The 27,985-nt window shown below is 40.8% G+C and overlaps 2 protein-coding genes across 12 annotated transcripts in view; one reads left to right on the top strand and one right to left on the bottom strand.

The window, feature by feature from the left end:
- Pfn4 (profilin family member 4) overlaps positions 1–27,632 on the bottom strand; it is a 35,014-nt gene extending 7,382 nt beyond the window's left edge. Inside the window, exons 1-4 of one of the 4 annotated variants that reach the window (XM_029553897.1) lie at positions 27,509–27,632; positions 26,470–26,598; positions 21,652–21,789; positions 11,063–11,168 (exon numbers count right to left, since the gene is read on the bottom strand). In XM_029553897.1, the coding sequence (XP_029409757.1) occupies positions 11,063–11,168; positions 21,652–21,789; positions 26,470–26,586 (361 nt within the window). In that variant the 5' untranslated portion in view covers positions 26,587–26,598; positions 27,509–27,632. Of the gene's footprint in view, positions 1–6,243; positions 6,481–11,062; positions 11,169–21,651; positions 21,790–26,469; positions 26,787–27,416; positions 27,481–27,508 lie in introns of those variants that run through there. The other 3 variants (XM_029553894.1, XM_029553900.1, XM_029553891.1) reach the window with 3 other exon arrangements.
- The window catches only part of Fam228b (family with sequence similarity 228 member B), a 38,759-nt gene continuing 38,377 nt past the window's right edge, over positions 27,604–27,985 (top strand). For 3 of the 8 annotated variants that reach the window (XM_029553882.1, XM_008848744.3, XM_029553870.1), the window contains exon 1: positions 27,737–27,918. The gene's annotated coding sequence lies outside the window, so the exon portion shown is untranslated. The other 5 variants (XM_029553879.1, XM_029553877.1, XM_029553862.1 and 2 more) reach the window with 5 other exon arrangements.

Below are 27,985 nucleotides of genomic sequence, written 5' to 3'. Positions count from 1 at the left end.
GTAAGTGCACCTGTGTCATGCAATGCCTGTGGAGGCCAGAAGAGGCTGTTGGATCCCCTGGGACTGGAGTTATGGACAGCTGTTAGCTACCATGTGGGTTCTGGGATTTGAATGTGGGTCTTCTGCAAAAACAACCAGTGTTCTTAACCACTGAGCTATCTCTCCAGCCCATAGACAAAGTTTTTTGAAGACTTACCAAATGATTGTTAATTATATCTGCTATTTTATCACTTAGAGGCACCTTGTTTAAACTTAATACACTCAGGAAGGATTCCAAAAGTAAAAATGTTAATTTTAGCACATTTCGGGTATGATAGTAGTTTTTGACAAAATTTGTTCACTAAATATGCTTCATATAGTTTCACTAACATCTTAATATGATACACTTGATTCATTTATAAAAACATTTGTGATATTCTTATTGGTTATTGTTCCTATTGATTCAATGAGGTTGTTCCTCATTGTTAATAGATCAAAATTTCCTTATTATTATGCAATTCAATTATCATACTTGGGACAACCATCTTGACTCTGAAATTTAAGAAATACTGATGGGAAGGTGTGAGGCCTTCCTTTCCTGGATGAATTATGTTAAATAGATTTTTTTTTATTTACATGTATGTGTGTAAGCATGTGAGATTACATGCATCATATGTATGCAGGAGCCCACAGAGGCCAGAAGAGGGTATAGGATGCCTTGGAGCTAGAGTTACAGGCGGTTCTTAGCTGCCATGTGGGTGCTGGGAACTGAACCCAGGTCCTCTGTAAGAGCAGCCAGTGCTTTTAGCTGCTGAGCCATGTTTCCAGGCCTACAACATTTTCATGGTTCTCACTCATGCTCCTTTTGCCTTACTCCCATATTACTCCCTTGCAGATATGATACATTTTTGCACAATACAGGATGAAGAGACTATTGAATCTAAAAATATCTGGTATTTTCCTTTCCTTTGGCACCCTGTAGTTCTCTTAGTACAAACTAAGCATTGAAGGATTGGAATGGCAGAGGTTGTATCCTAGAGAGAGGGAGGTAGGAACAGGAGGTAGGAAAGTAGACCTGACATAAATCCTCAGTCACAGTAGCATAGTTTTAGGAAAGTACATAGAAGAATCTGGTAGGGGGAGGGAACCCTTTAATCTACTCATGCCTGTGTGCTCCTTCTAAAGTTTCTGTGAACCACCAGGATAGGAATTTCCTTAGTTTGGAGACCCTGTTTCAGATCAACTGCTCTCTTGGCATTTCCACAACCACTGTGTAACTACCACCAAAGGGTCACTTCTGTGGTCTCTGAACAGCTGAGTACAGTTGGAATCTTGTAAGATTACAGGAAGCAACGGGTACTTACCCTGCAGTGCAGTTGGCAAGTACCTAGGAAAGGCCAGTCATTGGCTAGTTGGTAAGCTGCTGAGATGCTTAGTGATGGTACTTTTGAGAATTACTGTAGCCTAGGGTTAGACTCTCTGCTTGCCAACATACAGAATAGTGTACAGAGAGCCTGACTTATAAATCCCAGATGCTAGTGTGTTAAATTACAAGGAGAAGTCATTGGCATGAGGACCAAATCCCAAACCTGGAAGTAAATCAATGTGAAGAGCCAAATGGTAAGCCAGGATTGAAGAAAAGATGAGAAAATTGAGATAGATTATATGTTACCAACCTGGCTCAAACAGCAAGATGTATCCATCTCTACACTATGGGCAAGCCTGCTGCTAAAAGAGGAAGCAGGATATATGGTCTTTGCCTGATTCCTAGTGCAGAGTTTCTAAAACTTAATTTCCAGAAAGACAGGAGTGTGTTTTGTTAATTCATTTAAATGAAATGACTCCTTTGTGTGTGTGTGCGTGTGTGTGTGTGTGTGTGTGTGTGTGTGTGCAAATGTTAGACACTTTCAGGACAGGGGTAGAGGTGGGGGATGAGTGGGGGACTGGTCATCATAGGAGCTAACCCCATGATTAGAAGTTTGGAACTTTGTCTCACTTCTGGAGAGGAATGAGGATTGATGTAGCCAGTGAGATTTAATTATGCCTACACAATGAAACCTCACATAAAAACCTCAGAACAACAAGTTTTGGAGTGTAGGGGTGGTGAGCACATTGATGAACACAGATTATAGTATGCCTGGAAATGATTATGGAGGCTCCCAAATGAATTCACCAATCCCTTGTTTTATACATCTCTCCCAATTTGGATGTTCTTGAGTCACATCCTTTAGAGTAACCTGTAATCATAAGTATAGCACTTTCCTAAGTTCTGATATTTATTCTAGGAAATTATCAAACCCAGCAGTTATGGGTTTGAATTTGTTTGTATTCAAGTGTTTGTGTAGACTTGGGTTAGGCATCTGAAATGAGCTCAATCTTGTGGGATCTGAGCACCTTAACCTATGAGATCTTGTGATAACTCCAGGTACTTAATGTCAACGTTGAATTGAGGATATATAGTTGATGTCAAAGAATTATTGTTGGAAAGTACCATATTAGTTTGCTCAAACATTCCTCTACCTTGAATGATCCTAATATTTACTACAATGACACTTTATCTGAGTTTCCTTGGCTGACCAACTTCCATTGTGATTATACATCTCTTCTGTACTCAATTGGTTTGTTCAGATGTACGAGTCCTGAAGGTTCGAGAGCTATTGAGTATCTCTGCTGTAGGCCATTGTAATGTGATATAATAAATGTTAGCTAGAAGCAGTAATAGTTTAATCTTCTGTTTAGTTTTGGGCCTTGGTATGCTCAGTTTCAATTTGAGTCGTGGCTAGAAGTCCTCAGATGCTTCCCAGCTTGCCATGCAAACCCTACAAGTAGTTTTGTATTGCCTCTTTATTGCACATGTGACTTTCCAATGTCACTATAATTTAGCACTATTTGTAATTTGGATCTCAGTGGTCCCTGACTCAGTTCAACTGACTTCTCCTTTTCATTCATGCTGGTGGTGGTGGTATGTGTCTGTCGGGGGGTGGGGGTGGGGCAGGATTCAGGAAGACTGCCTCTGACCAGGCTCATAAGCACAAGAAACTGATAGATTTAGAGTTAGACATGATCCCTCCCTTCAGGCCCCCATGGTGTCAAACCCCTTCCTTATAGAAATAAGAACTCCACAGAGTTGTTAGGTTGCTCAGACTCTGAGCCTGAAATCCCACTTTTAGGTCTAAGGAAATAACCACAGATAATTACACAAAAGATACAAATTGTATTGTTTGAGGTAAAAAGTAGAAACCACCAAAGTTTCTACAGAAGAATGGTATATTTAAATGATACGCAGCTATCTTAGTGTTTTTGAAGTTTTTTTTTAGACAGGATTTTACTATGTAGCCCTGGCTGGCCTGGAACTCACAGAGACCAGAGTCCTACCAGCCTCTGCCTCCCAAATGCTGAAATTAAAGGCACGTGCCCACCATACCTGGCTGTAGCAATTTTAATGACATTCAAGGAATGAAAAGTTATGCTACATGAGCATAGTGGATGTCAACTATATGTACTAAGGATCTAGATGTCTAGATGAGGTTAAAACATATTATACATTGGGTTTTTGTTTGTTTGTTTGTTTTTTGGTCTTTTTGAGACAGGATCTCCCTGTAGCTCCAGCTGCCTGGAACTCGCTCTGTAGACCAGGCTGGTCTTGAACTCACAGAGGATCTGCCTGCCTCTGCCTCCTGAGTGCTGGGATTAAAGGCATGTACCACCATGCCCGGCAAAACATATTATACATTGAAAAGACTGGATGAAAGTACTATCAACAGTTTTCATTTAATGTGAAATTATGAACACCTTATTTTCCCAAATCTCTAATATGCTTTTTGTACTCTAAATTTAATTGATTAAAACTAGATTTAGAGTATTTTTGATTTTGGTAATGCTGAGGCTGGCGCTTAGATCTTCCCGCATGCTGGGTAAGTGTTCCACCGCTGAGCTGCATCTCCAGCTTGAATTTAAGTTTTATAAAAATATTGTCCACACATTTTTATGATATGTGGCAGTGATGTCCTTGGAAAGGCCCCGAGGAGACCATCCTTTTCTATTTGGTACTTCACATATACTGTTTTCTTCCACCTTGAGCTCTTTACTATTCTTTTCACGTGACAGGAAGTTTCAAGACCCTCTGCCTTTCACATGCTGTTCCTTCAGTTTAGAATGCTTTTTTTAAAAAATATTTTATTACTTTTATTTTATGTGTATGCATGTTTTGCCTGTATGTTGGTAAGTGCACTCATGTCATGCAATGCCCACGGAGGACAGAAGAGGCTGTCAGATCTCCTGGAACTGGAGTTATGGACAGTTGTTAGCTGCCATGTGTGTACTGGGATTCAGATCTGGGTCTTCTGGAAGAACAACCAATGTTCTTAACCACTGAGCCATCTCACCAGCCCCTAGAATGCTCTTTGCTCTCTTCCATATTTATTCTTCTTTCAAATTCACTTCTAATACCAGTTTCTGGTTCCCAAAGAGTCCTAAAGGGGCCTAAAGGCACAGGCCCCTTTTAGTGGTTCCAGGCTCTGTGCTCTAGAATTGTTTCGTATCTGCACAGGATTTATCACATGGTAAAGTGACTCATTTGCAAATCTGCCTCCCCCACAAGATTGTGAATCTCAGGGTAGAATAGACAGAGTTGTTTACTTTTGTTTCACTACTACCTGACATTTAGTATGCTACCCAGTATGAAGATATGAATTTAAAATTTCTCTCTTCCAAAAAGAATCAAGCAACTGAATCAATCAACGGTGTCAATGGTAAGGTTGACCATTAGGAATAAAATCTGTGGTCCTTAGCACCTGTTGATGCTGGAAATGAGCTCTTTGAAAGGCTGATATAACTTGAAAATGAATTTTATAAATACCTAGATACCTGGCTAGGAATAGAGTGTCTTTGGGATTTAAAACACAGCATCTTGCTGCATGACAATGTCAAAACTACAAAGGGGCTAAGATTTGATTTTACTCTATGAAAGCTAATAAGTTAGACCACATTACTATGTTGCCAGATTGTGGTATTGAATCTAGGCAACAAGAAGAAGTTAAAGAGCTCTACTATTTCCCTATCCCCCAAAGTCTAAGATGCTGCCTCTTGAGGTGCTAGGGCCTCCACATCCATGTGCCACGTAATCAGTATATTCCACCACAATTGCTGTGACTTCACCCTCACACCCAGTCACAGTATATTTGTATCTGCACATTTTGTTTGGTCATATGTGAGAGGATCAGGGGTAGTTTTACAAAACTTAGAGACCCATTATATGTCCCTCTTAGTCCACATAAGCACACTGTAGAAGGACTAGAAGAGCAGTGTGTTTGTGTAAATGATCATTATCTTTTACAATATAGGATCATGCCAGTCCAATTTGGCCAAAGCAGAATTGTACTGTTTGCATTTCCTAGTCCTCTCTTGGCCAGAGGTCTAAGCCATTCTCTCCCTAGAAACAATACCTGGAGTGTACTGACTAACCTAGCCTGGGGTTGTCAAGGGAAAGATGCATCTTTTCCAGAAATGTCTAGGGTAGAACACTAAATTACCAAAATAATAGTTCCATCTCTCTCTTTTTTATTATCCTAGTCATCATGTAGCAGGTGATGAGCCCTTTCTTGGAAAGGTTACATTCAGTAACCATTCTGCCTTATTAAGGTAGGTGAACTCAGATGCAGTGTGAGAGGTAAAGCCAGAAATCTCTTTTGAGTTTTGAGAAAGCCTTTATAATGTTCAACAATACCAGATGTCCTAAGATGGAATGTGAGTGTCCATCTAGTATTCTGATTAGTGAACCATTATTGGTGGTCCCCCATGAGTGATATGGACCAGACGGCTGTCACACATGTAATGTGAGCGACATTACAGGAGAGAAACACTGAACTCAGGGACTCTACTTCTTTTACAGCAAGCAGTTTGCACATTTTCTCTTTGCCTTGAAGGGAAGCATCATTTTGTTTTTTTTAAAGGTGGCTTGCTGCAACATGACCCTGTCAAATGGCCTGGATAAAGAATGGTCAGGTGAGCTGTCAAGATGGTTCAGTGACTTGCTAAGTCTGGTTACCTGAGTACCCTGCCTGATATCTACATCGTGGAAGAGAACCAACTCTCACAAGTTGTCCTCTGACCTCCACGTGCACCATGGCACACACATACCACACAAGAGAGTGTGGGTAGGGCTTACATTCTTGGCATCTATGGCAAGATATGTACAAATACAAGAGCGACAAGGAGGTGCGACTCACAACAGACTATGAAAACTATTAGTGCTCTCACATTTAATGTCAATAGCCAACACTTGAAAACAAGAACAGGCTGATTAGGTAATTCCAATTAAGAGAAGATGACCTCTTGAAATAAAAACTGCTCCCTTAGCTCAGTCTTTCTTTAATCTTCTGCCTAGTATTTTTGGCCACAAAACAAGATATTACTTTTCCTAAGGATCTCAAGTTTTCTTCAATAAAGTTGCTGTCACTAGTTGTCTGATAACTTAATTTCCTTTTTTTCTTAGATAGTCTCCTGAAAGAAAACACAAGTTTTAAATTTATGAATAGTAAACTGTCACTATGATGCAGCTCATTAATTTTTCTGTGTACGGTGCTTGGTAACTACCACGCGCTGGGCACCATCTTTTGTAGTGAAGTTACAAGGATGATGAGACGGTTAAAACAGAAGCCTTCCCTTCATGGAGTTCTATGTCTAGTAGGCGAGATAGATGTATATAAACCTCAATTATATTTCATAGTGATAGGGTATTTGAGCAGCTTTAGAGGATAAATTGGCTCTCCATGCAGAGAGAGTGAAGGTGCATATAACTGGCAAAGGAACTAAGGTGGGAGACCACTCAGTGAACAATAGAACCTGCTGTCCCCCTCTCCTTATAACTACCTATTTAGGTCACACCTAGATTTAAAACTGATCATAGCACTTCATTTTGGGGGAAAGATTTATTTTTATGTGTATGGCTGTTTTACCTGCATGTTTGTAAGTGCACCACTTGTACGGAGTGCCTGAAGAGGCCAGAAGAGGGAGTCAAGTTTCCTGGAACTGGAGTTACAGATGGTTGTGAGCTGCCATGTGGAATACTTCATTTTTTAAAAACAAACTATTAATCAGAAAGTTTTGAAAGCCAGTGCTTTACTCATCAAAAATTATACTTGTTCTTTTTCATTTTTCCCCAGAGCCGAGGACTGAACTCAGGGCCTTACACTTGCTCTACTACAGAGCTATGCTATATTCCCTGCATTCTTTTTCTTCTTCTTTTTGACATAGGGTCTCCTTGCAGTCCTAACTGTCCTGGAACTTGCTATGTAACCCAGGCTGGACTTGAACTCACAGAGATCCGCCTGCCTCTGCATCTTGAGTACTAGGACTAAAGGTGTGTACTACCATGACAGCATTTTTTTTTTTTTGAGGCAGGGTCTCCTTTATATTCTTTTTCTTAAATTGACCAGAGGATATTGCTTGACTTTCTCTCCTCTAATGCAATCATGATAGATGGAAATGGTGAAGTGCCAAAACAAATAGATCTCTAGCCACGTATGGTGGCACACTCTGTAATCCCAGTACTTGGGAGACAAAAACATAAGTATAGCTGCAAATTCAAGGCCAGACTAATTTGCACAATGAGTTCAAGGTCAGTCAGAGCTATACAGAAAGATTCTGTCTCAAAAAACAAAAACAAATAGGAAAGGCCTCTAAAAAATTAACTTAATTATAAGAGATAACTACATGGCAAATTCAGCATATTTTTTCTATTAATCTATGTTACAGATTTAACAATAATATCTTGGATGAAATTTTCACAAAATAAAATATTAAAACCATGAAACATCTGTTCCTTTCTATGCGATTATCAAAACATAGAGCCTGGTTCTTTAGCCTGTCGATTCAGTTATAAGAGTGAAGCAACTGTTGGCCAGGCGTGGTGGCACATGCCTTTAATCCCAGCATTCAGGAGGCAGAGGCAGGTGGATCTCTGTGAGTTCAAGGTCAGCCTGGTCTACATAGTGAGTTCTAGGACAGCTGGGGCCTCAGGGAGACCCTGTCTCAAAAAGACCAAAAAAAAAAAAAAAAAAAAAGAGTGAAGCAACTGTTATGTGAAGAAACTAGGACACTAGGTTGACTATATGGAAGTTAAATGTATTCCTCTAATTTATAGAGCGGACACAGAATATTTTAAGGGACAATTGTAGTTATTTGATAATTCCATAATAATTCTAGAAATAAGGCATAAAAGGTTCCTAAATTTCTGTCTTTTTTTAAAAAACTGAGGACCCAGAATTAAAGATGTAAACATTTTACAAATGTATATGACCCATCCCTATATGTATTTTAAAAACAAACCCAGTTTGTGTGAAATAGTATAGCATCATTTACCTACTCTGTGAAGGTGAATAGTTAGACTGTTAGACTCTTTCATAATAAAAAAAATATTTTTTAAGACAGGATTTTACTAAAGCCAGGCATGGTAACCCACACCTTTAGTCCCATCACTTGGAAGGCAGAGGCAGAGGGATATCTGTGAGTTCCAGGCCAGCCTGGTCTACATAGTGAGTTCCAGACCAGCTGGGGCTACAGGGAAAACTTGTCTCAAAAACAAAGAAACAAACAAACAAAACAAAATAACAACAAAAAAAAGAACTTGCTGTGTAGATTAGGCTGGTTTTGAACTCACAGAAATCTGCTTGTCTCTGCCTCCTGAGTGCTGGGATTACAGGTGTGCACCACTACACCTGGTAAATAAAGAAGTTTGAATCTTGATTCTTCTCAAATTTTCTACAATAATTGTGTACAATTTTCTAACAGAGAAAAACACAATTGTTGGGCATAATCGCACATGCCTGAGTCCTAGGACTTAGTGTTAGGTTTGGATCTACAGCAACCCCCTCCCCAATGCAACAGGGCCTCAAGGTTTTGCAAGCCCTCTGGAATTACAGGGACTGAGTTAATGAGCACCCTGACTGTCTGTAGACAAGATAAACAGACTATACCTATGACCTGAGACCCAATCGCTGCAAGAGCTGTTTCAGCACAGCCTGCTTCCCCTTTGATAATCTTAGAAGATAAATAGGCCCTTACACCCCAGACCCACTGATGTAGGAACTGTTTCAGTACAAGCCACATCCCCCTGATAAGTTTCAAAATGTATGGACCCCTTATCCCATGACCCAGAACCTGGGTGACAGAAAGGGATGGAAGGGGGTGGTTTGACAGAGGCTGTTCTCTCCTGATAAGCCCTGGGCTCTCTCTCTCTCCCACCTAACTTGTTTTAAAATATCTTCCTGCCTTCCACATCTCCCCAACCCCCTATCAAAGCCCCTAGCCAACAGCCTGTAAACTGTCAGCTCCTCTATCCTGAAATGAGGATTGTTCTGTGCGTTTTCCCTGCCAACAAACTCTAACCCACCTGAATTCTTGTCTGTGTCCTGGTGCTTTCTCCTGATTTGACTTGATTTACCTAGCACTTAGTAGGATAAGGCAGGAAAACTGCAAGTTGGAGCCTAATCTGGGTTACAGAGTGAAACCTTGACTCAGAAAGCAAGATGGAGAGCAATAAAGGAAACACACTTAAACAGAATGGTAACTGGCAGCTGACAGGTAGTAACTTGGTCTATCCCTTAAGAGCATCCAACCACTCCAAGATAACTTGTCCTTTCCCAGAGCAGTGCGATCTTACTGGCATGATAGCAGCTGTGTTATTCTTGGGAGTCTTTTGTGGTCTTGAGCAAAAACATTAGCCACAGAATCTTTTATTGCACTGAAGTCAGGGAACTTGTCTGGTCTTCTCTAAGGAATTAGCCCTGAGTCTGAGCAGGTAGGAGACTGGCTTCTTGAAAGCCTAATGGCCCATCTTCTTAGCCTTATTTTATGGCTACATTAGTGAGATATTAGCTCAGATCTATAGGTCTCCATTCTGGTTTCTACTCCTACTCTGCTGAAACTGAACCTCCTTTTCTGGGATGGTGCTTAATTTCTTATTTATTCATTTATGATCCATCTCTCTGGAGCCCTCCCTCACTGAGGTAGAAGTTGTTCACTTAACTGTTTATCAGACATATATTCATTTCCTACTCAAAATCAGGTACTGGGTTAGATATTAGAGATAGGAAAATGATTAAGATGAAGTGTTTTCCTCCTAAGGCTTCATAATCCAGATAACCCAAGAGCTCTAATGAGAACAAGAGTGACAGTATGAAAAAATGTACAGTACAGTAGAGGGAAGCCTAAGACCTGACTTGGACCATTAATGATGTTTGGGAATTCACCAACCAGATGTGAGGAGGCAGGGACAGAACAGGAATATATTTCTGGCAGGTAGGAAGTCGTCTGTAGAGGCACTGAAGGCAGTGTATCTTATCTAGCTTTGATTTTATAATTTGGGATAGCACAGGGAACATGGCAGAGTGCTATAGTTTTTCACTGCAAGAATGAGTAAATGAATGGCTGTTCTCCTGGCTAGGGGCACCTATTATTTCAAAGGAGTGTTTAAGCACTCAAGAATTTATTTATAAAAATTCATATCTAGATGAAAGAATACAAAACATAAAATTGGCAAACAATTTGCCATTTACTGTGCTCAACTCTCACCTTAGTTCTCCATTAGATCTTTTTTCTCCCAAAAAAATACAACCAGGGAAGGGGAATGCAGTATACCAACAAGGCAGCTGCTTCTCCCTTAGCAATATCTTTCAGTTAAAGGTTCCTTCCAACAGTATGGGTCACCGCCAGTTATATATCTGCTTTGTAACCTGTTTTCTCTCTAGTCCCCTGCCCACCGCTCCTACATAGCTAATTGATTTGGAGGTGGGGGCGGTAAACTATATGATACAAGTCAGGATCCTAAAAGAAATTAACGGGTAGAATGAGAGGCTTGGCCATGATACCAAGCCAAGGAAGGAAGTAGTTTGCAATAGTACAGAACAAAGCTGACTCACAAGCGGGGACAAGACAGTCCCAGCAGCTCCTAATCACTGCATCTGCATTTTTTGTGTTGGCCTGTACTCAATATTTCCTGTGATTATATGAGCAACCTCAGGATGCTCCATAAATTCTTCATTTCTTTCCTAGCTGCTCTGATCTCAATTGGAGGCAAACTTACCCAGCTTCTCTGTGGCTTCCACACAGACACTAGGATACATGCCTGCAGTGTAAGTGGTCACCAGAAGATACAGATGGGTCTTCACAACAATCACACCAGTGTTCTCCTGGATAAAGAGTAAAATAGGACATTTTGACTTTGTTCCTAACCATAAGACAAGCAGTTACCCCTTGTCACATATTCCACTATTTGCTGACTTCTTTGTATTCAAATATTTGTATCTGAACTTTCTACTCCTTTCTATCAATTTAGTTGTTTTCTGATAATGGTTCAGATTTTTGTACTAACATCATACTTATTGTGAAGGAAAGTTACTGGAAAGAACCACACCTTACACTGAACTTTTCTGCAAGCTGATCAGCTGATTAGAACTTCCATGACTGTGAAGAGGTTGGAATATTGTAGATCTACAACTTAATTACAATTTATCTTGGGCTATCTTTACTTAGCTCCCTCAATAGCCATCCCCTGCCCACCCATTTCTGTATCTGTTCTAAAATCCTTGAGACTAGCAGTGAAACCTTTTGGAATGTATTAACAAACCATTAACTTCCACCAATTACAAGGCTAAGAATGTGGTCACATAGCATCTGAGGCCTATAGCAAAGATTCCGCTGCTTTGCAATAACCTGCTTACCTTATGTTTCTACCAATGTATTTGAAAAGTGCCTTGATTCATGTGTTTCTTTGTTCTGTGACTATGAAAAAAAAAAACCCATGAAATTGTTAAACCATGCTGGAACATGGAATTTGGGGTAACTTGAATCTGTGTACCTGGGCCAAGGTCACTTGTATTTAGTTTCAGAATAAACTATTTCATATATTCTTTGAGGTGAGAGTTGTGTATTGGAGATAGTATTATGTATACTTTTTATCTATTATTTTATGTGTGTGAATGTGTTGCCTGCAAGTATGTAAGTGCATCCGTGCCATGCAATGTCCATGGAGGTCAGAAGAGGGTGTTGGATTCCCTAGAACTGGAGTTACAGATGGTTGTTAGCTGCCGTGTGGGTGCTGGGAATCAAACCCAGGTCCTCTGCAAGAGCAAACAGTGCTCTTAACTGCTGATTCATGTCTCCAGCCCTGTATGTGTATATTTTTTGAAAAGTTATTCAATCAGTTGAAATATGTACCTCCATCTTAAAAGAACAATCAATTTAAAGCAATGACACTACATCTTGGAGCTGCACAGGACTGTTTTTAAAAAATTTTTATTTATTATTTTTACTTTATGTGTATGAGTGTATTGCTTGCATGTATGAGAGTGCACCCGTGTCGTGCAATGCTGCGGAGGTCAGAAGAGGTCTTCGGATTCCCCTGGAACTGGAGTTAAGGATGGTTCGTAGCTGCCATGTGGGTGCTAGGAATCGAGCCTGGGTTCTCTGCAAGAGCAGTCAGTGCTCTTAACCGCTGAGCCATCTCTCCAGCCCCTTCTTCTTCTTTTTTTTTTTTAATCAGCATTTTCATGTTTAAATGTATGAGTAGTCTTAGCCTCCAGAGTGCTGGAATTACAGGTATGCACCATACCTAATTTTATTTAACCTCGTGAAGCCTCAGTTTCCTCATCTCTAAAGAAAGGCTATTTAGTCTTATGAAATGTGCCTAATGCATAATATAGAGTATCCAATGAATATGTGTTTTGTCTCTTGAATCCTTCATAGGTAATAGAGAACCAAGAGAAACTTTAAGCACAGAAATGATGCACTGAGAATTCCTAATTGGAAATTGCAAAATCCATACATGAAACTCTGCAGAGAGAGAGAGAGAGAGAGAGAGAGAGAGAGAGAGAGAGAGAGAGAGAATGAATCAAGAATTATTCTTCTGTGAGACTGTCTGAGAATGCCTGCATCTGGCCTCTGCCTGGTGGTGAGCTTCTCCAAATCACACTAGCCCCAACCCCTAATCTGGAACATGTGAGGCCCCTCCCACTTCACCAGGGCTAGACCTCTCTGCACTACAGTAGGGGCTAATACCTCAGCAGACTGTCTGAGAGTGCCTGGATCTGGACTCCACCTAGTGGTGAACTCCCCCAAATCACGCCCTGCCTAATCCCCTAATGGTGAGCCACTTTGCCAGGGCTAGGCTTCTCTGCCCTACCATAGGGGCTGAGCAGATTGCCTGAGAATACCAAAATCAGGCCTACCCTTAGGAAACTTCCCAAACTGTGCTGTGAGTGCCTGCTAGTAGGGATCCAAATGTTAGAAGAAAGCCTGAGTGTTCCTGACTGGAGCCTGACTTGGGCCTCTGCGGGGAGCTCCTGAGTAGCTGATCTGAAGCCATCAGTTCCCTCCAAAATAAAATCTGAAAGAATCTGAACTATAGATCAACCAACTTTACATACCAAATAAGAAAACAACCAAGGCACACCAATAACACAATCAGAAGCAGTCTTCAACTCAACAAAGGAAGACTTACATTTCATACCAGAATCACTAACAACAGAAATCAACATGCCAAAATTACAACGGGAAAATAATACTATGGAAAACCAAAACAGCATGTTCCCACCAAATTCTACCAGTCCTGTAGAAGAATTTTACAAGGAGAATCGCCTAGAGATAGCCCAGGACACAGAATTTAAAAGAACAATCACAAACATGATCTCAGGAAGTCAACAAATTTAAAGAACACACAAACAGCTGGGTGTGGTGGTGCACACCATTAGTCCCAGCACTTGGGGGGCAGAGGCAGGTGGATCTCTGTGAGTTCAAGGCCAGCCTGGTCTACATAGTGAGTTCCAGGACATCTGGGGCTACAGGGAGACCCTGTCTCAAAAAGACCAAAAGAACACACAAACGAACAAATGAAAGAACTAAAAGAAGATAGAGATAAACTTCTCACTGAATTCACAAAAGAGATAGAAACATTGAAGAAAACACAGGCTGAAATAAAGAAGGAAGTGAAAAACTCAATAAGTCAATTTTAAACAAGAGAAAGTCTCACTGACAGAATGAATGAAATAGAAAACAGAGTATCAACACTGAAGGATAAAGTTGAAAAACTGGACCACTCAAGCAACGATTATTAAAAAGTTTTAAAAACACAGGAATGGAATATGCAGGAAATGTGGGATACCATGAAAAGACCAAATCTACATATCATAGGCATAGGCAGGAGAAGAAATTCAGGTTAATAGTACTAACCAGATGTTAAACAGGATTGTAGAAGAAAATTTCCCAAAATTAAGTAAAGACATCCCTATATAAATACAAGAAGCACATAGAACACCAAATAGTCAGGACCAGAAAAGAAACTCCCCACAGCATATCATAATTAAAACACTAAATGTACAGAACAAAGAGACTATTGAAAGCTTCCAAAGGAAAAAAAAACCCACAACTCACATATAAAGGAAAACTCATCAGAATTACAGCTGACTTATCAATGCAAACTATGAAAGCAGAAGAGCCTGGACCAAGGTATTTCCAGTTCTAAATGACCATAGATGCCAACCAAGAATACTTTACCCAGCAAAAATGTCTATTACAGTTGAAAGGGAAAGAAAAATCTTCCACAACTTGAATAGGCTGAAAGAATACATGTCTACAAAACTAGCCCTTCAGAGAATACTTGAAGCAATACAAAGAATGGAGAAAGGAACAACTATACCCTGGAGGCAACAGAAAGAAACTAAATGAAGATATAATTGTGGAAACACAAAATTAGACAAAGAATGTGAACAGTAATCAAAATGATGGTAACCAATCACATCTTTCAACAATAACTTTAGATATTAATGGACTGGACTCCCCAGTCAAAAGACACAGGTTGAATGGATTAAGAAGCAAAATCCATCTTTGTGTTGTCTGCAAGAAACACATCTCACCTTCAAAACAGGCACTACCTTAAGGTGGAAGGATGGAAAAGAATATTTCAAGCAAATGGCACTAAGAAACAAGCAGAGGTTGCAAGTCTAATATCTGAAAAAAAACAGACTTCAAACTAAAACTAATCAGAAGAGATAAGAGGGTCATTCATTCTGATCAAAGGAACAATTAAACAAGAAGATACTACAATTATGAACATATATGCACCAAACTCTGGTGCACCCAATTTCATAAAAACACTACAGGACTTTAAGACACAGATTAACACCAATTCAATAATAGTAGGGGACTTTAATACCCCACTGTCTCCATTAGACAGGTCAACTGGACAAAGAATAAACAGAGAGACATCTGAATTAAGTTATACGATAGATCAAATGGACCTAACAGACATCTTCTGAATATTCCACCCAAGCACCAAAGAATATACTTTCTATTTAGCACCCTATGGAACTTTCTCAAAAATTGATCACATACTGGGGCACAAAACAAACCTCAACAAATATAAAAAATTGAAACAATGCCATGCATTCTATCAGACCACAGTCCAAGAGGATTAAACTCATGGAGATTAAACAATGCACTCCTGAAAGATGAGTGGGTCAAAGAAGAAATTAAGAAAGAAATAAAAGTATTCCTGGAATTAAACAAAAAGGACAATACAGCACAACAAAACCTCTGCCCACTTTGAAAGCAGTTCTAAGAGGGAAGTTTATAGCTGTAAGTGCCTACATGAAAAAAATCAGAAAGACCACAAATAAATGACTTAACATTGTAGTAACTCAAGACTCTGGAAAGACAAGAACAAATGAAACCCAAACTCAGCTAAATGAGAATAAATAACAAAAAAATCAGAGCAGAAATTAATGAACTAGAAATAAAACAATACAAAGAATCAATGAGTCTAAGAGCTGGTTCTTTGAAAAGCTAAACAAGATAGACAGACCCTTACCCCAGTTAACCAAAAGAAAGAAAGAGCAAATCCAAATCAACAAAATTAGAGAGGAAAGGGGAAACATCACAATGGACACCCCAAAGATACAGAACATTGTAAGAGAATACTTTAAAAGCCTATACGTTATTAAATTTGAAAATGTAAAAGAGATGGATGGATATCTAAAAATCATGGGAACCACCAAGTTAAACCAAGACGAGATCAACAGTTGAAACAGATCCATAACATATAAGGCAATCGAAACAGTAATACAAAGCCTCCCAACTAAAAAAAGCCCAGGCCCAGATGGATTTACAGCAGAATTCTACCAGACATTTAAAGAAGCTCTCCAGTCTTTCTGTTATCTTGGTGCCAGTGGAGGCCTGCTGGGAACAGGACTTCTAAAAGGCAAATATGTCTGGAAGGTTGTGGTGCAAGGCCACTTTTGCTGGCTATAGCGAGGTCTTTAGAACCAATGAGAGCATACAGCTCTTCTTAAAATTGAAGGTGTTTATGCCCGAGATGAAACTGAATTCTACTTCAGCAAGAGATGTGATTATATGTATAAAGCAAAAACAACACAGTGACTCCTGGTGGCAAACCAAACAAAACCAGAGTAATTTGGGGAAAGGTAACCCAGGCCAGTGGAAACAGTGGTATGGTTCATACCAAATTCTGAAGCAACATTCCTGAAAAAGGCCATTGGATACAGAATCCGAGTGATGCTGTACCCTTCACGGACTTAAACTAATGGAACATAAATAAAGAAAAGTGGATTTGTGCTCTTGTTAAAAAAAAAAAAGAGAGAGAAGAAGCAGCTCTTCAACCAATACTACTTAAATTATTCGAAAAGATAGAAAGAGAGGGAGAACTCCTAAATTCCTTCTATGAAGCTAGCAGCACTCTAATACCCAAACTGGGTAAAGACACATCCAAAAAAGGAAACCATAGACCCATATCCTTAATGAACAGAGATGCAAAAACTCTCAACAAAATATTTGCAAATCGCATACAGATGTACATCACAAAGATCATTCACCATGATCAAGTACGCTTTATTCCAGAAATGCAAGGATGATTCAGTTAATGCAAGTCAATAAATGCCATAAATCATATAAATGTACTCAAAGACAAAAACCACATCATCATCCCAATAGATGCAGAAAAGGCCTTCAACAAAATTCAACACAGATTCATGATAAAAGTCCTAAAGGGAATTGTACTAGAGGGATCATACCTCAACATAATTAAAGCTATATACAACAAACCCACAGCCAACATCATTCTAAGTGGAGAAAAACTGGAAGCATTCCCATTAAAATCAGGACTCAGACAAGGATGTCTACTATCTCTACTCCTTTTCAACATAGTGCTTAAATCTCTTGCTAGAGCAATAAGACAGAGGAATGAAATTAAAGGAGTAGTAATTGGAAAAGAAGAGGTCAAATTACCCCTTTCTGTAGATATGATACTGTACCTGAGAGATCCCAAAAATTCCACCAAAAAACTAGAACTGATCAACACTTTCAGTAAAGTGGCAGGTTACAAAATTAATCTATAAAAATCTGTAGCCTTTCTATATACTGACAACAACCAACTGGAGAAAGCATACAGGGAAACCCTCCCATTTACAATGGCCTCCAAAAAAATTAAAATATCTCAGAATAAACCTGACTAAAGATATCAAAGATCTCTACAATGAAAATTTTAAATCTTTAAAGAAAGAACTTGATTGAGGAAGACATCAGAAGGACCTCCCATGCTCAGGGATTGGAAGAATTAATATTGTGAAAATGACCATCCTACCAAAAGCAATATATAGATTCAATGCAATCCCAATCAAAATCCATGACCTACTTCACAGAATTAGAAAAAAAAATTCTTAAATTCATATGGAAGCACAAAAGACTCTGGATAGCTAAAGCAACACTTGGCAAAGAGCAATCCTGGGGGGATTACTATATCAGATCTCAAAGTATACCACAGAGCCATAGTCATAAAAACAGCATGGTACTGGCACAAAAATAGACACATAGATCAATGGAACATAACTGAAGACCCAAACCCGAGTACATGCAATTTCAGTCACCTGATATTTGACAAAGGTGCCAAGAACACACAATGGAGGAAAGACAGCATGTTCAGCAAATGGTGCTGGCAAACCTGGATCTCCACCTGTAGAAGAATGAAATTAGATCCTTATCTTTCACCTTGCACAAAAGTCAACTCCAAATGGATCAAAGACCTCAATGTGAAACTTGAAACACTGAAACTGTTAGAAGAAAACATTGGCAGGAACAAGATATAGGTGTTGGAAAGGGCATTCTAAATTGGACACCAGTTGCTCAGGAATTAAGGTCAACAATCGACACGTGGGACCTCATTAAACTAAAAAGCTTCTGTGCAGCAAAAGAAACAATCAAGAAAGTGGAGAACCCATAGACTGTGAAAAAAATCTCCACCAGTGACATATCTGACAGAGGTTTAACATCCAGAATATATAAAGAACTCAAAAAAAAAAAAAACCAAAGAATCAAGAAAACAAATGGCCCAATTAAAAGATAGGCTAAAGATCTAAAGAGTTCTCAAAGGAAGAAATAAAGATGGCCAAGAAACATATTAAAACCTGTTCATCATTGTTAGTAATTAGGAAAATGCAAATTAAAACCACTTTAAGATTTCATCTTACTCCAGTCAGACTGGATAAGATCAAGAGAACAAATGATACCGAATGCTGGAGAGTATGTGGAGAAAGGGGAATGCTCATTCACTGCTGGTGGGATTGCAGACTCGTACAACCCCTATGGAAATCAGTGTGGAGAACTCTTAAAAAACTAAAAATGAACCTATCATATGATCTGGTTATACCACTCCTTGGCATATACTCAAAGGACTCATCCTATTGCAGAGGTACTTGAACAACCATGTTTGTTGCTGTCTTTTCACAATAGCTAAGAGACGCAAGCAACCTAAGTGCCCCTCAACTGACGAGTGGTTAACATAAATATGGTACATTTACACAATGGCGGTCTACTTAGCAGTAAAGAAAGATGAAATAATGAAATTTGCAGGTAAATAGATGCATCTAGAACCTGTTATACTAAGTGAAGTAACACAGACTCAGGAAAAGAAAAGATATATATTCTTCCTCATTTGTGGATCCTAGCAACAAATCCTTATTAGTAAGTACATTTCCTAACTGTAAGAACCAGGAAAATGAAAGGGAACCAGTGAGGTAAAGGAAAAAAAGGAACCTGAGAGGGAGGAACAGTAGGAGATAGGCGTTACTAAGGGAAAAAAAATGTGTGAAAAGGGGGATAGTTAAAGGAGAGGGGGAGAAGGAGGGCTATATAAAGAACTATGAGAATTAAGGAGAAGAAGGAGGTTAAAAGAGGTGGGACCATAGCATACAAAAATTATCAAGGGAGAAACGGGGGAAATGGGGACACTTTAAATGGGGAGGGCGGGGAGTAAGGATAAGACAGGGACAGAAAGAGGAGAGATAAATAGTGCCTAGCTAGTATAAAAAACCAGAGGGAATCATATTAGTCCAAAAACCTACTGAAAAATTACACACAAAATATTCCTACATGAGTCCATGAGTATAGCTGGAGACTGCATAAAAGAAACAGTGCTAGACAGGAGAAACCTTCCTTTGAGTTGCTGGCCAGGGTAGTTCAAGAGACTCCCAAAATTACACAGGCTATTGCCACAGTCCTGATTGCTTTCCAGAACTTGATGGTAAGACCTTATTGTTGAAGACAGGACATAATTTGGACACAGGATTTGGTGTAATGGAGCTGGAACTGACCTGGAAGCCACCTCCCCTGAAGGTTAGCTCTCATAGCTTTGGAGAAAATTATGCCAGCTGGTAAGGGAAAACTTCAATCGATGGTCCAACCCGTGCTTCAAGGCCTAAAAACCACATCAATGACCAGGGCAGCAAATGACACTGGTGCAGTAGTGGCACTTTTGTCTAGGACTATCTAATTGGACTTAACACCCACTCAATGGGAGGAAACTCATGTGTGGTACTGTAATCCTAGCCAAATACACATAGCTGGAGAGGTCATAGATCTTAGAGAAAACCCCGAGGCGCTCATATCCCTAGGCAAATGTAATTTCTTACTATGTGAAAAATATGGATCCTTAAACTTACAGACAAGTATCCCAGTCACTACCCATTAAAGTAGCTTCTTTTTCAACAGATTATTTCAGAGTTACACCACTGATCACACAGGGAGATTCTCTGTGAATTGCGCAAGCAAAAGTGGCACATCTAGGATGCAACCTCTACACCTAAGATTCATGGAACATAGAACAAGGGATGAAGAAAACACTAATGCATCTTTCAGTTCTCACCAATGAAGCTCCCTCATGCAACAGAGGGCCGGAACACAAAAGGCCACAAATGGCCAAAACACAGAGAATAAGAGTCTTCAGAGTATGGGTCCTTGACAGGACTCCTATATCGAGGTCCACCCACCCAGGGCTCAGGGACCATTGCAGGAGAGGGGGCTGAAATATTGTAAGAGCCAGGGAGGAGATGCATGACCATATGGAAATGGTCCTACAGGCATCTGGGACCCTTCTCATACAAACGTACAGAAATGGTGTCAGCATGCACAAGACCCATGCAAATTTAGGCAGACAAAAACCCCAAAACTGTGGAAATGAACAGCAATGTTAGTCAAAGAATTATTGGCAGCTGATTACTGCTGGGTGAGGAAGAGCTTATCTTCTTGAAGGGAGAGACTCTAGATGGGCTGACTAAACCCCGGTGGATAAACTTGCACTGTGGGACATCTGGGGACACTAACTTTACATAATAGACCTTAGCACAAATGACAGAATGTATGAACTCCAGTTGGGGGGCTATGGGAGGGTGACCAAGGGAAAGGGAAAAGGGGTATAAAAATGATTTTCTGTATGAAATACATAAAAATTCAAAAAAATTAAAAAAAAAGAAATTGTAAAATCAAATATGGTGCCACACACCTTTGATCCTAGCACTGAGGAGGCAGAGGCAGGTAGATCACTGTGACTTCAAGGCCAGTCAGGGCTACATAGTGAGACTCTGTCTTTTAAAAAAATTAAGCACCAATATACCACAAGTGGGAACTTCCCTTGACTTCACGTGACAGATCACAGTAAAAACATAGGCACACTAAAAATATTGTCAAAGGTGTAATCTGTAAGGAGTATATGAAAGAAAATAATTTCATGATTATTTTTGGGTTTCATTACTTATACATGTGTATTTTTTTTAAACAATGAAATCTATAACACTTCTATGCCCAAGCATTTCAGATAATAGTCAACCTGGAGCTTATAGAACTCATAGAGCTCTGCCTGCCTCTGCCTCTGCCTCTGAATGCTGGGATTAAAGGCATGTGCCACTGCACTGGGGCACTTTTTCTTTTTTTTAAAGATGAAGAAGTAGAGTAGAAAGGATGAACTATAGTGGGAAGAGATAGTTGACAGGTTCCAGAATGAATGTTTGTCAAAACAAGGATCTCTGGTGGAGAGTATTTTCAGAGAACAAGCTTTATCCTCCCACCCCCCCTTTTTTTTTTTCCTTTGCTTCATATCCATGCTAGAGATCAAACCCAGGGCATTGTACATACTGGGCAACTGCTTCAACTATTAGGGTTCATCCCCAGCCTCTCTGAGAGTATTTTCAGATGTGTTTCTGGCTGTTTCATTGCTGTCTAAATGTCCCAAGGCAGTGATACACTTAATCTGTTTAATGGAGAGGATCAGAGGGGTGGAGGGAGAGGAATCAAATTCTTAAAACTTTAACCTGTTTTCAAATCTTGAATACTCACATTTTTAGCATAAAGAGAATAGTCATCTGCCCGAACACATTTGTAATCCTTTTCCTGGAAATATAGTCCTTCCCTTCGAGTTAGCAAAGGGTTTTTGGCAAATCCTTGCACAAGTGTTCGAACATCACTTGGCATTACCTGTGGAGGGTAAGTAGACCAGGAGTCAGCAAACCATGGCCACTGAGCAGTTATATTTGGTCCATTGCCGAATATGTTTTTTTTTTTTTAGTGGCCTGAAGTCTAGGAATTGTTCACACATTTTCTAAATGGCTGCAAAAAAAAAAAAAGAATACTACCTTGTGACATGTGAACACTAAAAGAAGTGAAATTTCATTATTCCTAAATAAGGTTTTCTTGGATCTTAGTCATACCTACTCTTTTATGTATTACCTATGGCTGCTTTTTCATTGCATCACAGAATTAAGTAATTGTGACAGAGACTATGTGTCCATAATCCTAAGGCATTTCCTATGGTTCTTTTTTAAAAAATATTTATTATTTTTATTTTATGTATATGAGTGTATTGCCTGCATGTAGGTAAGTGCACCCGTGTCATGCAATACCGGAGGAGGACAGAAGAGGCTGTTGGATCCCCTGGAACTGGAGTTACGGACAGTTGTTAGCTGCCATGTGGGAGCTGGGATTCGAACCCGGGTCTTCTGCAAGAACAACCAGTGTTCTTAACTGCTGAGCCATCTCTCCAGCCCCTCCTATGGTTCTTTATAGAGAAGTTCTTTTTATTTAAAAAATATTATGCCTATAGGTAAGGATTTTCTGAAAGGACTCCAATAGCACAGGAAATAATGCCGGGCGTGGTGGTGCACACCTGTAGTCCCAGCACTTGGGAGGCAGAGGCAGGTGGATCTCTGTGAGTTCAAGCCCAGCCTGGTCTACATAGTGAGTTCCAGGACAGCTGGGGCTACAGGAAGATTCTGCTTTAAAAAGAACAACAACAACAACAAAAAACCTGACAAAGTGTGATTACATGAAATTAAAAAGTTTCTGCACAGCAAAGGAAACAATCACCAGAATGAAGAGACAGAATGAAAACACACGCACACACACAAAACTTTGCCAACTACACATGGGACAAGGGATTGATACCAGGGTATATAAAGAATGGCAACAATAAAACATAAACATCAAAAAATAAAATCATCCCCTCAATAAATAACTGAATAGACAGTTCTCAAAAGTAGAAATACAAAGGGCCAAATACTTGTAAAAAGTGTTCAACATCCTTAGCCATCAGAGAAATACAAATTAAAACTGCCTTGAGATTCCATTTCATACCAGTTAGAGTGACTGTCAATAAGCAAGCAAATGAAGGGTAGGGCTTGTAGCTCAACTGGTAGAGTACTTGTCTAGCATGCACAAAGCTCTGTGTTTAATCCCCAGCACTGTATAAACCAGACATGGTGGTGAATACCTATAGTCCTAGCACTTGGGAGCTGGAGGCAGAAGGTTCAAGATAATCATCTAACTAAAAGTACTGAGTTGTAGGCTAGCCTGGGCTACATGAGATCTTATAAGCAGGAAAAGAAAAAGAAGGAAACAAATGTTGGCAAGGATGTAAGGAAAGAGAAGAGGAACCCTTAATTCACTGCTGGTGGGAATGTAAACTTGTGCAGTCACTATGGAAATCAGTATGGAACTTCCTAAAAGAACTGAAACCAGAACTGCTACATGACATAGCTATATCATTCTTGGGTACATATAACTAAAGGACTCTAATCAACAAAGTCATCAGAGACTACATATCTATGTTTATTGCTGCACTCTTCACAATAGCCAAGAAATTGAACCAGCCTAGATGTCTATCAGCATACAAAGAAAATATAGTACATCTACATAATGGAATTTTGTGTAACCATAAAGAAAAATGAAATCATGACATTTGTAGGAAAATAGATGCAACTCGAAATCACTATGCTAAGGGAAATAAACCAGACTCAGACAACTGCCACATTTTCTAATATGGAACTTAGATTTAAAAGTATATGTATATATTTATATATGTATGTTTGTAGGTCAAGAAAATAGAAAGGGGCTAATAAGAGAGGAGGACGATATCTTAAGGGAGGCAGGGAATAGGATAATGGAATATATGTGATAGGAAAGCAGAAGGGGTTGGGCATTCTAGGCCAGTCTAGTCTACATAGTTCCAGGCTACTCAGGGCTGCATAGTAAGACCCTTGCACCCACATGGAGGCTCACAACTGCCTATAAATCCAGTTCTAGAATGAGCTAAAGCCCTCTTCTGGCCTCCACAGGCACCAGGTGTGCTGGATTGCTTGCATTGTCAATTTGACCTACCTGGAAAGAGGGAACCTCAATTGGGGGCTTTTCCTATTGGACTGACCTGTGGGCATGTCTGTGAGGCATTTCCTTGATTGCTGAGCGATGTGGGAAGGCTCAGTACACTGTGGGGTAGCGCCACTCCTGGGTTGTATAAGAAAGCAGTTGGGGAGCTGGAGAGATGGCTCAGCGGTTAAAAACACTGGTGTTCTTGCAGAAGACCCAGGTTTGAATCCCAGTACCCACATGGCAGCTAACAACCATCTGTAACTCCAGTCCCAGGGTATCCAACAGCCTCTTCTGACATCTGCAGGCATTGCAGGACATGGGTGTGTTGGGAGACCTCTGTTATGCAAAAGTCGAAGCCCCTTCACACCGGACAGCTCATGTAGCTCGGGAATGTGCTGCGGGCTCCTTTTCATAGCAAGGTGCTTTCTGGCATCTTTTCTGTCTCTCCTTTTGAAGTGGCCGCCACAAATGTCCTGACATAAACATGGCCTTTGGCTCTGAAAAGATACCATGCCTTCCTGTAATTCTCTTAGCAGACAACTGTCTGGCAGAAGTCCATTTCCACATGTAAATAAGATGTCTCACAAAGCATCTATCTAGCAGCCAGAGCTTTTACCACTACCCCCACGGTATAAAATATCCTAGCCTTCTCTTAATATTTGGGACATTGGGACATTGGGACATTGGGACATTGGATTTTGGGATTCTGGGTCCCAGAGAAAATAAAGCTGTAAGCACAGACTAAGCCGGGCCTTGAGTCGTGTGTACCGGCGACCTGATTCCCCCGGAGGGCAGCACCTTCCATTACCGACCTACGGATATCCCAGCTTCGCCGTCTCAGTGCCTCTTCCCTGTGGGGTTCAGTGGCCAGGAACCCCACAATCCTGAGAAAAGGTACACGGGTGTAATTGAGACGGGATTCCAGCTGGACAATGCTCCAGTAAGCAGAGCAAGCTCCCACCACCAGAGAAGTTACGACAGCCACCAGCTGCCGTCACTCCCAAAGACGCGGGACCCAAAGCAGCCGCCAGAGAAGTCTGCGGACCCACAGGGAGTGAGCGCACACTGCGCCCGGAGAGAGAGCACAGTCGCTCATATGGGTGCACTTACCTACATATAGGCAATACATGCATACACATTAAAAAAAAAAAAGTTTAAAAAAAAAAAAGCAGTATGAGCACAGGCCAGAGTAACAAGCCAGTAACCAGTGTTCCTCCATGGTCTGTGCTTTAGTTCCTGCCTCCAGGCTCCTGTCTTGGTTTCCCTTGATGATGGACTGTGAGTTGTAAGCCAAATAAACCCTTTCCTCCCTAAGTTGGTTTTGGTCAGAGTATTTTATCACAGCAATAGAATCCAAATTAGAACTCCAGGCATGCACATACGTACAGGCAGGTATTCACACATATACATAAATCTTTTTTTAAAGCAGAAGCAGGTGTTAATCAAAGGAGGAAGGGACTAGCTGGAGGGGGAGAGGGTATAGAGGAGAGCACAAGGGGACAGGAACTAATGAAAACAAAGTATAATGAAAAATTGAGATCAGACTGTGCCTTGCTCTAAGTTTCTCCATATTGTATAAAACAGTGGCTTTTCAGACTGTCTTGCCCTTAGAGACTCCAATTTGAGGATGATGACTGTGTACCTGGGTGGACACATGAAGGGCACCATCTATTCAGTACCACCACATAGACTGATAACTTATTCCTGAAATTAGAAAGGGTGCTACCCTATCCACCCTGTAAAATTTCCAGGCTGAATATAAGCACATGGGTATATTAAAATCATATCTAGAAAGCCAGGTCCAAGAAATGATCAGATAGAACAGACTAAGGAAAGAGTATTAATTTCCTCACCTGGGCCCCATAAAGGAGTGGCAATTGTCCCCACTGACCTGGACCTGCCCATCATCTGTCCACTACTTTGTTGGTCTGGACCCAGCCCTGCGCTTTCACCTCTGCAGCTGGACTCAATTCTGCAGCTTTACTCTCAAAACTGTGACCTGAAGGGGCCTGACTGGCCACTGAAGCTCCAGTTATTGATGCAGATGCTACTTAAATTTTTATCAGTTTCCCTGCTTTTCGGGACCTGTGAAAGTTCCTGAACTCCACTGTGGCTTCTTAACCCTTTATTCTATAACCTTATAATTATACAATAGAAATTACTATATCACATATTAATATTATATAATTGTGTTATATATTATCTATCTATACATAATGTGATCTGTGAGCTGATCTAAGAATTAAGATCGGAATGTATGGACCTATGCTCACCTCAGGGTTACCAAGGAAAGAGGAAATGTCTGACAAACTGCTGCCATTGAAATCACTGTACCTTGTAAACTGATCATTAGTCAATGAATTCTGACATTGTGGAAAGACAAACATGCATATTTCTGATATTGTATGCTCATGACAACACAGATTTGAAGACACCATGATGAAACCCAATACTTCACCAACTTTAAAAATTACAAATGTCTTATGCTTAAAGCTTTTTTCCTTCTCTTACACTAAATCCTGGTGATGTGACACACAGGCTCCTCTCCTGGAGTTTGATGAGGGCTGCACTGTCCACATGTTTTGTTCCCAGGAGGGTATCTAACAGTAAGTTCTGCAAGTGGCTCATGCTGCCTCAGCTCTGAAACGGGAACTGCAGTTGAAGTCTCCAGGTGTGAGAATACAAATACCCTTGACACCAGTTTTAATGTCAGAGTGTCAGAGTGTGTACTTGACGATGCTGGAGGATTGAAAAACGGTGGTCCATCATTCAGTATTCACTGATACTCAAAAGAATAGAATTATAGGAAAATCAGAGTTCAAAGGGTGCGTTACGAAGCTGGGTTTGACCAAAAAAAAAAAAAAAAAAAAAAAAAAAAAACAAAAAAAAACCATAAAAAAATCAGCCTTACTATATTCTAGGTATGTAATGACTTACATAAGAATTATCTGGGATTTAAAAACAAAACGAGCTGGGCCCGTGCCTTGAATCTCAGGCACTCTAGCGGCAGGAAGGCAACAAGTTCAAGACCAGCTTGGCAACTTAGTGAGAACCCATCTTTAAAAAAAAGGTCTGTGGATGACTCTCGGGGTACAGCAGAAGGCGTAAAGTTCTGCTTTCAATCCCCAGAACCGCAAAAGTGAATAAGTAAATAAATAAAAGTAAAATAAAATAAAAAAAGAAGGCAACAAGCTATCCAAAAAATCTTAAAACCACCTAAGATGGAGAACACCCAAGTTAAATAAGATAATCCTCCCGTTCCTTCTCGTTGTCCTGATCAACACCTTCGAGCGAGTACTAAGAACACCTTTAAGGCGCTTTAGAGCAACACTCCTGTCCTAGGTCCCGCCATCTTGGACGGTGCGGATCCGGCCAACCGCCACGATCGCTCGTCCACCGAAGGAGCACGTCAGGGCGGACCCCCCTTCCCCGCCACTCCCTTCCGAGGTTTGGCTGACCGGACGCGGGGCGCCTAACTGAACCACAAGTCTTGCGGACTGGGAACTGGCCAGCGCGTCGCCGGGACCACCAGGAGGGGCGTAGCCCCTACCAGTCAACAGACGCGGGCCAAAGTCGCCCGATTGGCTGAAACAACTGTCTGTCAGGAAGAAGCAGCGACTCAGCTTTGCCCTCCAGCCGCCTGCTCCGCCCAAGATCCTCAGGGTGCTCTAGTGCCAGAGCTCCCAGTTCCAGTCTCCCTCCGCGGTCGAGGGCACGCGGAGTGAATTCCTGAGATACTGGGACGGACATTCGCACTTCCGGCGGGCTCGTAGTGAGGCTGTGCGCTCTGGGGCTTAGGGTGACGCCCAGCGTGGTGCGGAGGCTTTTCCCGCCGCCAGAGGGGGCTGAGGTGCCAGTCGAGGCTGGCGGCTTCCTGCTGGGCCTGGGTAGTCCCACGCGCGCGCTCTGCGGTAGAGCCCCGCGGATCGGCAACCCCGGACTCCCGAGCCCCACTCTTGGGTGAGCGGGAGCAGCTGCTGTAGGTCTACATGGGCACAGACTCGAAAGACGCTTCTCTGTGTTTCAG

The sequence above is a fragment of the Nannospalax galili genome, unplaced genomic scaffold (genome assembly GCF_000622305.1).
Source record: "Nannospalax galili isolate Female #2095 unplaced genomic scaffold, S.galili_v1.0 scaffold1191, whole genome shotgun sequence".
Taxonomy (NCBI): domain Eukaryota; kingdom Metazoa; phylum Chordata; class Mammalia; order Rodentia; family Spalacidae; genus Nannospalax; species Nannospalax galili.
Note: the sequence above shows the minus strand (reverse complement) of the source record. Positions and strands in the feature narration are given on the sequence as shown.